At 44.3% G+C, this 13,427-nt stretch overlaps 1 protein-coding gene across 1 annotated transcript in view; it reads right to left on the reverse strand.

The window, feature by feature from the left end:
* GREB1L (GREB1 like retinoic acid receptor coactivator) overlaps nucleotides 1-13,427 on the reverse strand; it is a 415,187-nt gene that overhangs the window by 47,444 nt on the left and 354,316 nt on the right. Inside the window, 3 exon segments of the mRNA XM_033933926.1 lie at nucleotides 568-1,130; nucleotides 8,418-8,662; nucleotides 11,009-11,124. Of these exon segments, the coding sequence (XP_033789817.1) occupies nucleotides 568-1,130; nucleotides 8,418-8,662; nucleotides 11,009-11,124 (924 nt within the window).

Consider the following 13,427-nt stretch of genomic DNA (forward strand, 5'->3'; position numbering starts at 1 on the left):
AGATCTCTTGAAGGTCTCCTCAACTTCAGAAAAGCAATAAAAAAAACACCCCCTGACCCCCTGCCCTTGATCCACGTACTACAAAGAATTGTATATTGGTAACTGAACCAGTCTGTGTCTTGTGAGGATAACTACACCTAATATGTGCCAACTAGGATGAAAACTTGCATTGTAATCTTGTACTGATATTATGTATGTTTAACCTGTAACCCATTCTGAGCTCTTTGGGGCCAACAGGATAGAAAACGAATTAAATAAATAAATATAGATAGATAGATAGATATAGTGTGTGTGTGTGTGTGTGTGTGTGTATATATATATATATATATATATATATATACATATACACACACATGTACATCTATCTGCACACAATTGTATGAAAGTCATTTCCATCATGCAAAATATGCTTTATGATTGGGAAAAGTATCATAAAACTGGATGCAAGTTACTTATGACAAAGGTACCATTTAGAAGTAACTCAATAAGAACACATACCTACAAAATGTATTTAAAAAAAAAGTATCAACACTTGAAAAGAAAAAATGAAAAAAGAAACTCGCTAACCTGTGGGGGTCCAGTCAAAAGCAGTCGTCGTGGATGGTTGGCTCTAGGGCCTGCTGCTTCACTCTGACCATTATAATCTGCATGATGCTGCCTTGGTATTGTCCACTGTCTGTAGTACATCGACTGATCTTCACTGCTCATGTCCTTGTAAAGCAAAGGCCTTAAAGAATTCTGCCATGATACATCACCATGAGGCAGGAGAGAAGTTGAAGTGGGCAACTGCCCACTCTTTTGTGAGGCCAGAAGAATATACGCAGCTTTAGACAAGATCACAATACGTGGCAGCGCTGGGCTCAATGGCCTACGTTTTTTGGCAGATGGGTTGGACCAGTGGAATGTCTGAGACGCTGAAGATGCAGACACTTTAGAAGTGGTGCTGCTTGCCAGCTGATTGGCTAAAGAGTCACATTCTTGTTTACATGTCAAATCACTAGCAGTGGAATTTGGGTAGGTTCCTTCATCCACTGAGCTATTGGCTACACTCTGAAAGCTGAGAGTAGATGGGTGCTTCTGAGAATGGTCTGTGGCACTGGAGGAGCTCACTCCATTTTCTGCTATGGAACCTATTGGAAGAGAAAAGGAGCAAAATAAAGAAAAAATAATGAACACTGAGATACAACCCTAAATACATTAAGAGTATTTGTTTTTAATAACAAGCATGTACCATATAAGAAACATTTCTTAGTGTGCTATTGCTGAACACAATGTAGTCGTATTCAGGGTATCTGACACTCTAGATGAACCTTCAGCTGTGCACCCATCATCCCCAGGTTTCTACCGCAGCCTGGAGTGCTAAATGCTCCGATGCTGCTCCGAAGCTCATAGAATTCCTATGAGCACTGAGGCATTTAGAACCCAAGGCCGCAGTAGAAGCTTAGGAAAAGAGGGCCTTAGCTAGCAATAGTCAACACTAATGCTGACCACTGCCAGCTGAATACCGAGCAGTAAAAGCTTATCAAATAATTAAACAAAAATACTCTATATTAAGCATAATAAATATAATCTGCCCTTGAAGTAAAAATGAAACAAAGGTCTAACCATACACACATATCTGAAGTATGAAAAATGACAGACAATATCCAATACACTCAGATGAAGATGTCCCTTTTTTCTGTCTTTCTGAGCATTAATGGGTAAAAATGTGCATGTCACACAAATTTATTTACAAATGCTTATATTCTTCAAATCGAGTCTCTGATAATCAACATAAAGAACAGTAGAGCATATTTAATAGGCGGTTCGATCCAAGATGGCGTCGGGGTCGGACTGCTGAAGCGGAGCTCCTTACCAGTGCTCTCTTCTCCCAGTGCTCTCTTCTTCGCCCTTTTTTCCGCCTGTGCATTGCCCAGCTGAGCTGACTTGTTGCCATCAGTGTTCTTTTGCTCTGGCGGGTGGTCTCCTGCTGGAGCGCTGAATTTTCTTCCGTGTCAGCTTCTCGGGCCACATTTTGCAATGGGGAAGTGGAAGGGAGCATCCCGGCTGAATTCTCCGGCCGCTGGAGGCTCCAGAAACTGTGCAGATGATGCTGGATTTTGAAGTGACGCATCAGCAAAAGGAGACACCCCTGAACTCAGGAGGGACACAGAATCTTTCAGTGGACCTTAGTTTTGATTGGGCCTCTCTTAGCCCAATCCAGAAGCAGGCCATTCTTCAGCCCAGTGGAGGAGCAGGTTATCTAGTTGACCTGAGAAGAGGTATGACTGGCAAGCCCTGGAAGTTCAGTGGGAGGAGGATCTCTAGAGAAGAGGACTCTCCCTGAAGCCCAGTCAATGGCATCCAATACAGATGTGGGTATGATCTTATCCTCTGGGACTAACAGTGATCATTTTGAAGAGTTGAGTAAACCTGCAGTAGTTAATATGGACGAACTGTGGAGAGCCATTGTAACTATGGACTCCAACCCTAAAAAAGCAGTTTCTATGGTACGTTCAGATTGTGCATCTATCAACTTCCAGGTTAATGTTCATGGGGTAATGTTAAAACAGGGGTGCCCAACAGGTCGATCACGATCGACCAGTAGCTCGCCAAGGCAAAGTGAGTCGATCATCCAGGACTCCCTTTGCCTTGGCGATCTATCGGGCCGATCAATCTTCCTCTCCCCGACGTCAATTCTGCCGTCGGAGAGGAAGTTCGGGCCAGCCAATCGCTGCCTGGCTGGGCGGAACTTCCTCTCCGACGGCAGAATTGATGTCGGGGAGAGGAAGATTGATCGGCCCGAAGCAGAGAGAGCATGGGGCGGCGTCGGCGTCGGCTTTGGGGCCTGTTATCCGTTGGTGGCGTTTGGGTCCTGTTCCCCAATGGCAGCGGCAGTGGCAGTGGCTTGGGGAAGGGCAGGGAGAAAGAAAGAAAGGGGGCAGGCAGGGAGATAGAAGGAAAGAAGAGAAATAGGAAAAAAAGAAAGGGGGCATGAAGAGAGAAAGAAAGAAAGGGCAGGGAGAGAGGAAGAAAAAGTTGGGGGAGGGAATGAGGTTTGGAGGAGAGGAAGCATACAGGCTGAAAGAAAGATTGGATGCACAGTCAGAAGAAGAAAGTGCAACCAGAGACTCATGAAATCACCAGACAAGGTAGGAAAAATGATTTTATTTTAAATTTAGTGATCAAAATGTGTCTGAATTTATATCTGCTGTCTATATTTTACAATAAGGTCCCCTTTTACTAAACCACAATAGTGGTTTTTAGCGCAGGGAGCCTATGAGCGTCCAGAGCAGCGCTGGGCATTCAGCGCAGCTCCCTGCGCTAAAAACTGCTATTGTGGTTTAGTAAAAAGGGAGGGGGGTGGGTTTTGTCTATTTTTGTATGGTTGTTACTGAGGTGACAGTGCATAGAGTCATCTGCTTTGACCTCTTTGAAAAAACCCCGGAATAGGAATGATAATTAACAATTCTATGCGTACAGTGTGTGTTGTGTTTTTTAAAAATTTTATTGTTGGTAGATCATTTTGACTTGGTCATTTTAAAAGTAGCTCGCGAGTCAAAAAAGTGTGGGCACCCCTGTGTTAAAAGAACAAAGTGAGAAATTACAGAAGCATGAAGAACAGATTAATGCAATTAAAACCCTAGAATTGGAGATTGTTAAAGAAAGATCTTCTATTCAAAGAAATTAGAATATATGGAAAATAAGCAGAGAAGGAGTAACTTGAGATTGCTGATTTTTCTTAAATCTCCATTAAATCCTGGAGTAGAAATGGTCCGGAGATATTTGAAAGAGACTTTGTTAACTCCAATGGAAAGTTTACCACCAATAATTAGAGCTCAGTATATTTCCTTGTGAAAGAAACAGGAAAGCTCTACCCCTACAGGACCATAGGAAGCTGAAAAGATGGATATGAATTTAATTAATTTTTGGGAAAACTCACTGGAAGTGATTACACTGGAAGCGATTACACTCCACATTTATTACTTTAGACATATGAATGATACCTTTTTCGGTTCTTCTATTCAAATGTTTCCTGATGTCTCTCAAGTGACCCAGAAGAAAAGACTTTTTGGTTTATAGACCAAGGGTCTTGGCTTTAGGCGCATCCTTTGTTTTGAAATTTCCTGCTAAATGTTATGTGTCACTAGAAGGAAAAATTTTTCTTTTTTTTTGAACCAAAACAATTGATGGAATTTATTGTGGCTAAGGGAAGGGGTGTATGTGTGTGATTATTGGTTCAGTGGTTCTACCTGCAGTTTAACGAACCGGCTTTCATGGGTTTAATCTCCTATTGGTCCCCATGATATAAGTGTATTTTTTCTTTCTTTATTTTTATTACTTGTGCTTGGATCATAATTTGTGGACTAAGGGCTGGATTCACTAAGGCCACGGATCTGATCTGATCCGTGAGCAATCCGATCCGATCCAATCTGAGAGGCTGATTCACAAAGTGTCCTCATGCAAATGAGGGTGATTGGAATCACGCCCTCAACCGATCGCACGGATTGCTCTCCAGCAATCCCGAAGCATGCGCAGACCATCTTCTTTGCCTGTAGATGGTCTGCGCAGGTGCTGGCCCACCGTGCCCGGCAGAGCTGGAAACTTTTTACTTTATTTTTTGGTTCTTTCAGGTTGCTGCAGCTTCAATTAAAAAGCACCAAACAATCCTTCACCATACGTCAAAGCATTTAATAAGGCAGACAAGTTATGTTTTGGAAGGTGCCAGGCTCGGTAGGATCAAAAAGGAAGCTACCTCAGAGAAAACAGGCAATGGCAATTTTCCACACATTTTACTTCGCGAGTCCATGGTTTTAACCCGCTTTAAACCGGCGGGTTAAAACCACAGGCTTGCACTGAGAGGAAGGGCAGGAGAGTCGGGGCAGAGAGCAGGGCAGCAAGATTGGAGAATCAGGGCAGAGAGCAGGGAGGCAGAGAGCAGGGCAGTCAGAAAGGACCTGAGCAACTAGTCCTCAGCAGTCGCTTATTTTTTGGATTGGCCAGCCCAATCGGTGTCCCTCATTTTTTTGTGTGAATCGCTGCCTGCCATTTCCCCTCATTTGCATGTGTGGATCGGATCGGAAGTTGATCGGCACTAAAGTTAGTAAATCGGGTCAGGGAACAATCGGGTTGCAAAGTGGTAGGGACACGATCGGTGTCCTTAGTGATTCTAGCCCTATATAATTAATAATAATTTCTTATGTTTTTCTTTTTCCATCATAGTGGCCGGTGTTGGCTGACCTAGTGTGGTATATTTTATTTCCAATCTGTATTCAAGTAGATTTACGTGTTTCTATTTGAAAATTTGAATAAATAAATAATGAAAAAAAAAGTGTATGTTAATGCACAAACCTTAAACAAAGGCCCAAGCACTCATGAATAAAGACAGGATCATGAACAGGAAAATCTCACCTTCCAAAATACAGAGACTGGATAAAAACAGAAAAAGTGATGGAGTTAAGGGAATGCCCTCCTTCCCATCTATTGATGGCCACTCCCTTCCCTTTAAGGAATCAGTGAAAACTCTTGGTATCTTGTTTGATATTAGGCTTTCTTTCAAACCACAAATAGTCAAACCTCGGTTTACGAGTGCACCGGTTTGCGAGTGTTTTGCAAGACGAGCAAAACATTCGCAAAATTGGCACCTCGGAAACCGAGTTTGATTCGATTTACGAGCGCCATCCCCCGCGATCCTGCATCCCCCCCCCCGATCCTACATCCCCCCGAGCACCGAAATGAAATCCTTTACCCCGATTGGGCACTGGCACCAGCACCAACGCATAGGACATGCTGGTGCCCGAAGATCCTCCCTCTTCTGGGCTGGGCGGTGCATCGGAGATCCTCCCTCTTGCCTGTGCTGGGCTTGGCTGGGCCTTGAGCATTTGCGCATGCTCAAGGCCTTCTGGTCTCGCTCTCTCCAAGATTCTGAATCTGAGAATCTCGGAGAGAGCGAGACCAGAAGGCTTTGAGCATGCCCAATCCAAGAGAGAGGATCTCCGACGCACTGCCCAGCCCAGAAGAGGGAGGATCTTCGAGCACCGGCACCGGCATGTCCAATGCATTGGTGCTGGTGCCGGTGCCCAATCGGGGTAAGGGATTTCGTTTCGGTGCTCGGGGGGGGGGGGATGTAGAATCGCGGGGGAGGGGAAGCGACATGAACGGGGAGGAGAATGCCGGTTCACAGAGGAGGATGCCAGATTGCGGGAGGGGGGTATGGAGCAGCATCGGTGGCCTCAAGGGGGGGGGGGAAGGGGGCAGCGCCGGTAGCCTCGGGGGGGGGGGGGGGGGGGGCGGGGGGAGGAGGTGGAACGGATCAAAGCGAGTTTCCCTTACTTCCTATGGGGAAACTCGCTTTGATATACGAGCAATTTGGTTTATGAGCATACTTCTGGAATGGATTATGCTCGTAAACCAAGGTTCCACTGTACATAGTAACACAGTAAATGACAACAGATAATGACCTGAACGGTCCATTCAGCCTGCCCATTAGTTATATCTGTTAAGTCATAGTCTGTAAAGTCCACCTGGTATTGTCCTAGGTTCCAAATGCTGAAGTTTCAATCCAAGCTCACTCCAGCCTATCCAACCATCCTGTTTGCAGGATATCTACCATAAAGTCTGTCCAGTAACATCCTCATGTTCCAAGTTAGTGGAGTTCCCATTGATGCCCTCCCCAGCCCAATCCTATACCAAATCATCACATATGGGACATAGACCGTGCAAGTCTGTCCAGTACCGGCATTAGCTTTTTTAATTTATATTCTTCATTTTCTAATTAGAGATCCTCTATGTTTATCCCATGCTTTTTTGAATTCTATCACAGTTTTCCTCACCACCACTTCCCTCGGGAGGGCATTCCAGGCATCCAAATGCAGTACTACGCGATTCCTTTTTTGCTCTGCACCATATCTGTGCTGTCTGTTCTTTCCTTTCTCTCCCTCTTATCCGCTCCCTTCTCCTTGCCCGTTATCTCCTACCTCAATTACTGCAATTTCCTCTATGCTGGTCTTCTCCTCCACTCACTGAAGTGCCTTCAGCTTATTCAGTCAACAGCAGTATGTGCACATCATTTTGACCATGTTACCATCCTTCTCTGTACTCAACATTGTTACCTATTTCCACACATATTAAATCAAAGTCCTTCTGTTTGTCTCTAAAGACCATCTCCCCACTGCCCCTGCCTATATTAACAACCTTCTCATCCCTTATGCCCTCTTGTGGACAGTTCAATCCACTCATAATAATCTTCTCTCCCTTTCCCCCTCCGTCTTCTCTCTTTTTGAATATGTGACGTTACTCTGTCTTCAGTTACCTCAGTCCCAAACTGTGGAATTCTATCCCATCTCATATTAGGTGGGAAACTTCCCTCCACAATTCATGTCACTACTCAAAACCCACATTCTTCTGCAGTCCTTTGGGTTCCTGTCTATTTACCATATTTTTCGCTCTATAAGAAGCACCCACCTGTAGAGGAGGAAACCCAAGAAAAAAAAATCCTTAACCAAATGGTGTACCCTGTCCCACAGCTCTGACCCCCCTCTGGTGGTCTAGTGGTAGGCCAGGACAGGGCACAGGGCAGCACACCCCCCCCAGTACTTTAAAAAAAATTCTTGGTCCAGCTCTATGTCGGCAGGAGCTTTCCACGTTCCTGCCCCTCCCTCGCTAGACAGCTGCCTCCATGTTTTGCAGCAGAGCGGCACACAAGGCAGCCGCAAGCTTTTTGCTCTCCTGCCTGGTCATGCATCGCTCCCTGATTGGCTGCCATCAGTTCTCATGACTTGCAAGAACTGAAGGCAGCCATTTAGGGAATGACGCAGGAGTGCGAAAAGCTCGCGTCTGCCTTGTGCGCCGCTCTACCGCAAGACATGGAGGCAGCTGTCCAGCGAGCGAGCGGCAGGAGCGCAGAATAGCTCCTGCTGATACAGCACTGGACCAAGATTTTATAAAAGGTGTGTGTGTGTGTGCATATTCGCTCCATAAGACGCACCTGCATTTCCACCCACTTTTTTGGGGGAAAAAAGTACGTCTTATGGAGCAAAAAATATGGCAATTCTCCTCTCCTTCTCCTTCCTTTTCCTCTACCCCCTTTGTTGCTTTTTTCCTTCTGCTATTTTTCTTTCTCAATTTATTATTTTATTATTAACCACATAAATGCCATCTGACCCTTTTGTGGTATATCAAATTGCTGTGAATAAATACATAAAATAAATATTAGACTGAAATGAAAAATGATTGCCAACAGATTATGTGCAAACAGAAAAAAAAAAAACATTTAACAGTCAAATTTATAAATGCTGTGTGAGGACACAAATTCCTACATTTAAGGCTAGTTGCTATGTTAAACCAGTTATCAAGTTTCAAAGGCTAGCTGCATTGTTAAACCAATTTTAACAAGCTTCAGTTGTAGAGCAAGCTCTGAAACTGAAATAAAAACTGACCAGAAGTTCCAGTCACTGCGCTGCTATTGCTCTGAGGTCTCTCCAAATCTATCAGCAGTTCATCTGATTCATTCTCGCTTGTGGTAATCTTTTCTTGCTCCTTTTCGCTGAGATCAAGGGCTGCAATTGGTTCCCGGATTACTTCTCTGGAGACATAACAGCATGCAAGGCCTACTTCTTGTTCTAATGCTGTGCGGGTCGAAAAGCTGGAGTCAATCAGCCTGAGGTCACAGTATTTCAAGGACCTTAAAAACAAACAAACAAATGAGAAGAATCTAGGAAGAGAGATTTATTTACAAGGCTTCCAAAGTTACCATTTTCAGAATCAACTTAAGTATGTAATATGTTATAAAAAATTATCAGTGTTCAATTCAAAGTAATCTATAAAAGTTGACGAATATAAGATCAGAATGACAGTTATTACACTAGGGGCTCATAATCGAAACAGAAATACGTCTAAAATCCCGCCAAAATCGGCATTTGGATGACCTTAAAGACAGGTCATCCAAGTGCCGATAATCAAAACAGGTTTTAGACGTATCTAAAAACAGCTTAGGCCTTTTCAGTGCCGCTGTACGCTCAGAGCTGAAAGGGGCGGTTTAGGAGGAGTGCTGAGGGTGCGATGTGGACTGACCTAGACTTAGTCGTACTACAAGTATAACCGAAAGTTTAACGAGACTGCCTAGAGAGAACTTATATGTATTGACTTAGGCGATCCAAAAACAGGTCTAATTGCCCAGAAGGTATCCAAAGTGACCAGATAACCACTGCAGACACAAAGTACAGACCCCCACACACTCCCCCAGTGATCATTGTCACCACCCCTCTACTGCCATAAAAATCAGAATAAAAAAATACATACCTGCCTCCAGAACATCAGCACCTGGCATAGGAAAGCCTAGTAGAGCTGCACAGAGGTGGCTTAAGTAGTCTGGGGGGTGGGATCATGAACCATAGAGAGAAGGACCCAAGCCCATAAGCCAATCTAACCACTGAATTCATGGTGAAACATAGGCACCCACCAAAACCCTATTGTACTGCCATATAGGTGGCACCTGCATCCATAAGAGCTATTGGGGTGGTAGACAGGTGAGTCTAGTAGGTTTTGGGGGGCTCACCATAACTTGCAAGGGAGCTGTGGTGAGATGTTTATGTGGCACCCTTTTTGTGACAAGGTGTCCCACTACTCTGTTGCAATGTCTGAGTGGTCAGTCCATCACTTTGCTGGCCCCTCCCACATTCAAAAGGTCTTGTTCTAGGCGTTTTTGACTTGGATGAATTTTTGGACGAGAATGGGGTATAAAGATAAGATGACTTAGCGGTCTGGATGATCAAATGGCTGGAAGTACAAGTAGACGAATCTAGAAAAAAAAATATTTTGGACATATTTTTCGAGAATGGACTTTGGATATGTCCGACTTTGGGCGACTAGTGACTTAGACCCAAAACAGACTTAGACATATTTTTTTGATTATGCCCCTCTAAGTTTTTACTCGCATAGAGTTCCAATTTGAGAAGAGAACAGAGTTTTCTGAATTCTTATCCTCTATACAGCATCTCCTATGGCAATGAAAAAATGGCAAATTATGCCATGTGGGCAAGGCCAGGTCAAAAGGTTATGGTGCCCCGGACCTACTTCTGTTTTGGAGGCCCGCACCTCAGACCCAGACTCATCTTTTTTCAGTGTTCACCATGCCCTGTACCCCCAGGCCAGTTCCCTCCTCTAATGCTACTGCCTGGTCCCGACAGAATTTGGCTTCATAGGCCAGCTTCTGCAAGAAGGAGTGGCCTAGTGCTTAGAGCAGCTGCCTCAAAATTCTGAGGATGTAAGTTCGATCCCAGCCTGCTCCCTGTGACTCTGGGCAAGTCACTTAACCCTCCATTTTCCCAGGTATCACAGTTTGTGAGCTTGTCGGTCAGAGAGGGAAAAACCTTAAAAGTACCTGATTACTATTCAATGTATTGCAAATTACTTTGGGCGAATCTCTTCAAGAAAAGGCGGCAAATAAATCTAAATAAATAAATGAGGGAGGGTCAGTGTCAGTATGAAGCAGCACTGTCAGGAAGGAGGGAGAGTCTTCCCTCCTCTGATGCTGACCCTCCCCTCTTGCAAGCAGCTGGCCTATGAAGCCGCATCCTGTCGGGACCAGGCAGCAGCATTGGGTGTTCAAGCTATCTCACAGCTTAACCTATGGGCTGGTGATGTCATGGCACCGGGTGTTTAGCATCCTTTAGCGCCAGCGCCCTGGGCCATAGGTTAAGCCAGTCCTGCAAGTGAGAGTATTTACCTTGTTCTTCAAAATCAGGAGTATAGCTACCATTCAGTGAACTCAGCAAAAAAAAAAATGCTAGTAACTCTCTGCTAGCTGAAAACAAGGATAAGATAGCTGCAGTGGTGCTAAAGAGAGGAGAGCACTGTACATACATACATTTCAGTGGAATACTTACCTCACATTTGACATGCTGTTTTGATAGCACACCAAAATCGAAACCACAAATGTTCAGGGGAAAAAAGTTTACAAAACGTGAACTTGTATTTTGTGAAATAACCACAGAAAACAGTTTGCCCTACATATTAATATTAGCCATACCTGGGGAATGTCTCTCCAAGAGGGTCTTTGCCGGTTAGGATTACAATACAAGGTAGCCCTTCTAAATCCCAGTAAGTTCGAGGGCTCCAGTCCTCTTGCTCACAGCCCTTCCATGCCTACAAAATAATGATACTAAAGTTTAGTGTCTGTCTGTTGCCAAGGTGTCCACCTGGTAATACCCATCAGAAAATGCATTATTTTATCATGGACCTTTGCTGCCTATGGCAGCTTGTCAAACCAGAATCTCAGTGTCGTGCTTAGATTGGTGCCTTCCAAATGACAAAAAGATTTTCAGGATATTCAAAATTAATATGGATGAGAAAAATCTGCAAGCACTGGAGAATCATTGCAAGCAAATTTATCTCACACATATTCACTGTGAATATTCTGAAAATCCTTTGAAGTCAAATAGGACAGGTTTGGGATGTTACCTTTAAGAACAGGGCAGATCTCCTATATGGTCTCAGGACTTAAGGATCTCCCATATGAAGAACGTCTGACTAGACTGTGCTTATATTCTCTCGAAGAGCACAGAGAAAGAGGGGACATGATAGAAACATTCAAATATATCACGGGCCGCATTGAAGTGGAGGAAGAAATCTTTTTTCTTAAGGGTCCCACAATGACAAGAGGGCATCCGCTAAAACTTAAAGGGGGAAGATTTCATGGAGACACCAGGAAATACTTCTTCACCGAAAGGGTGATTGATCGATGTAATGATCTACCATGCCAGGTGGTCGAGGCCAGTAGTGTGCTCGACTTCAAAAAACGATGGGACAAACAAGTGGGGTCGCTACAGAATTAAGCTTGTAAGATAGATTCTCATGGGGACTCTTGAGTGGGCAGACTTGTTGAGGTCGGACTTGATGAGGGAGGGTTCTTGAGTGGGCAGACTTGTTGGGCCGCCGGCCCTTTTCTGCCGTCATACTCTATGTTTCTATGTTAGACTAGATGGGCTTTATAATCCTTCTCTGCTATTATTGTCTACAGAAGGGGTGTCCAAAAGGTCGATCGCGATTGACCAGTAGATCACAAAGGCAACGCGAGTCAATCGTGGAGCCTATTCTGGGCTCCGTGATAGACTCGCGTTGCCTTCACTTTCTACCTGCATCCTGACGCTGTAAACAGGATGCAGAAGCTCCGGGCCAACCAGACTTCTTCTCCCTGACATCAATTCTGATGTCAGGGAGAAGTTCCGGGCCAGCCTATCGCTACCTGGCTGGACCGGAACTTCCTCTCCGAAGTCAGAATTGACGTCGGGGACAGACAGGCTGGTTGGCTCGGCGCTTCTGCGTCGAGAAGCAGGGAGAGCTTGGGGCAGCAGTGGCTTGGGGGCCTGTTCCCCGATGGCGGCGGCAGTGGCTTGGGGGAGGGCAAGGAGAAAGAAAGAAAAGGGGCAGGCAGGGAGACAGAAAGAAAGAAAGGGGGCAGGCAGGGAGACAGAAAGATAGAAGGTAGACAGAAAGAAAGAAAGAGGGGACAGGAAGATAGAAAGAAAGAATGAAAGAAAGGGGGCATGGAGAGAGAGAGAGAGAAAGAAAGAAAAGGGATAGCGAGACAGAAAGAAAGGGGAGGGGGCAGGGACAGACGAAGAAAAAGTTGGGGGAGGGAATGAGATCTGGAGGAGAGGAAGCATACAGTAGGTTGAAAGAAGGGAAGAAATATTGGATGCACAGTCAGAAGAAAGTGCAACCAGAGACTCATGAAATCACCAGACAACAAAGGTAGGAAAAATGATTTTATTTTCAATTTAGTGATCAAAATGTGTCTGTTTTGAGAATTTATATCTGCTGTCTATATTTTGCACGATAGCCCCCTTTTACTAAACTGCAATAGCGTTTTTTAGCGCAGGGAGCCTATGAGCATCAAGAGCAGCACAGGGCATTCAGCACATCTCCCTGCGCTAAAAATTTCTATCGCGGTTTAGTAAAAAGGGAGGGGGGTATATTTGTCTATTTTTGTATAGTTGTTACTGAGGTGACAGTGCATAGAGTCATCTGCCTTGACCTCTCTGAAAAACTCCAGAATATAAATGATAATTAAACATTTTCTCTGCTTACAGTGTGCTTTGTGTTTTTTAAAATTTTTATTGTTGATAGATCATTTTGACTTGGTCATTTTAAAAGTAGCTCACAAGCCCAAAAAATGTGGGCACCCCTGGTCTACAGTCTCTCAAATTGTGTGCCATGGCACAATGATGTGCCCCAAGAGATTCCAGAATTTTACTTTATTTTAAAAAATTCCTTTCATAAGTATACACTAGAATAGATGACATTACATTACATTACATTACATTAGTGATTTCTATTCCGCCTTTACCTTGCGGTTCAAGGCGGATTACATAAGAGTTGTTATGATAATAGGAAGAAACATATTGTTATGATATTAAGAAGTACTATGAGCGTCTGTATGCGTAAGG

Source organism: Geotrypetes seraphini, chromosome 2 (genome assembly GCF_902459505.1).
Source record: "Geotrypetes seraphini chromosome 2, aGeoSer1.1, whole genome shotgun sequence".
NCBI lineage: Eukaryota > Metazoa > Chordata > Amphibia > Gymnophiona > Dermophiidae > Geotrypetes > Geotrypetes seraphini.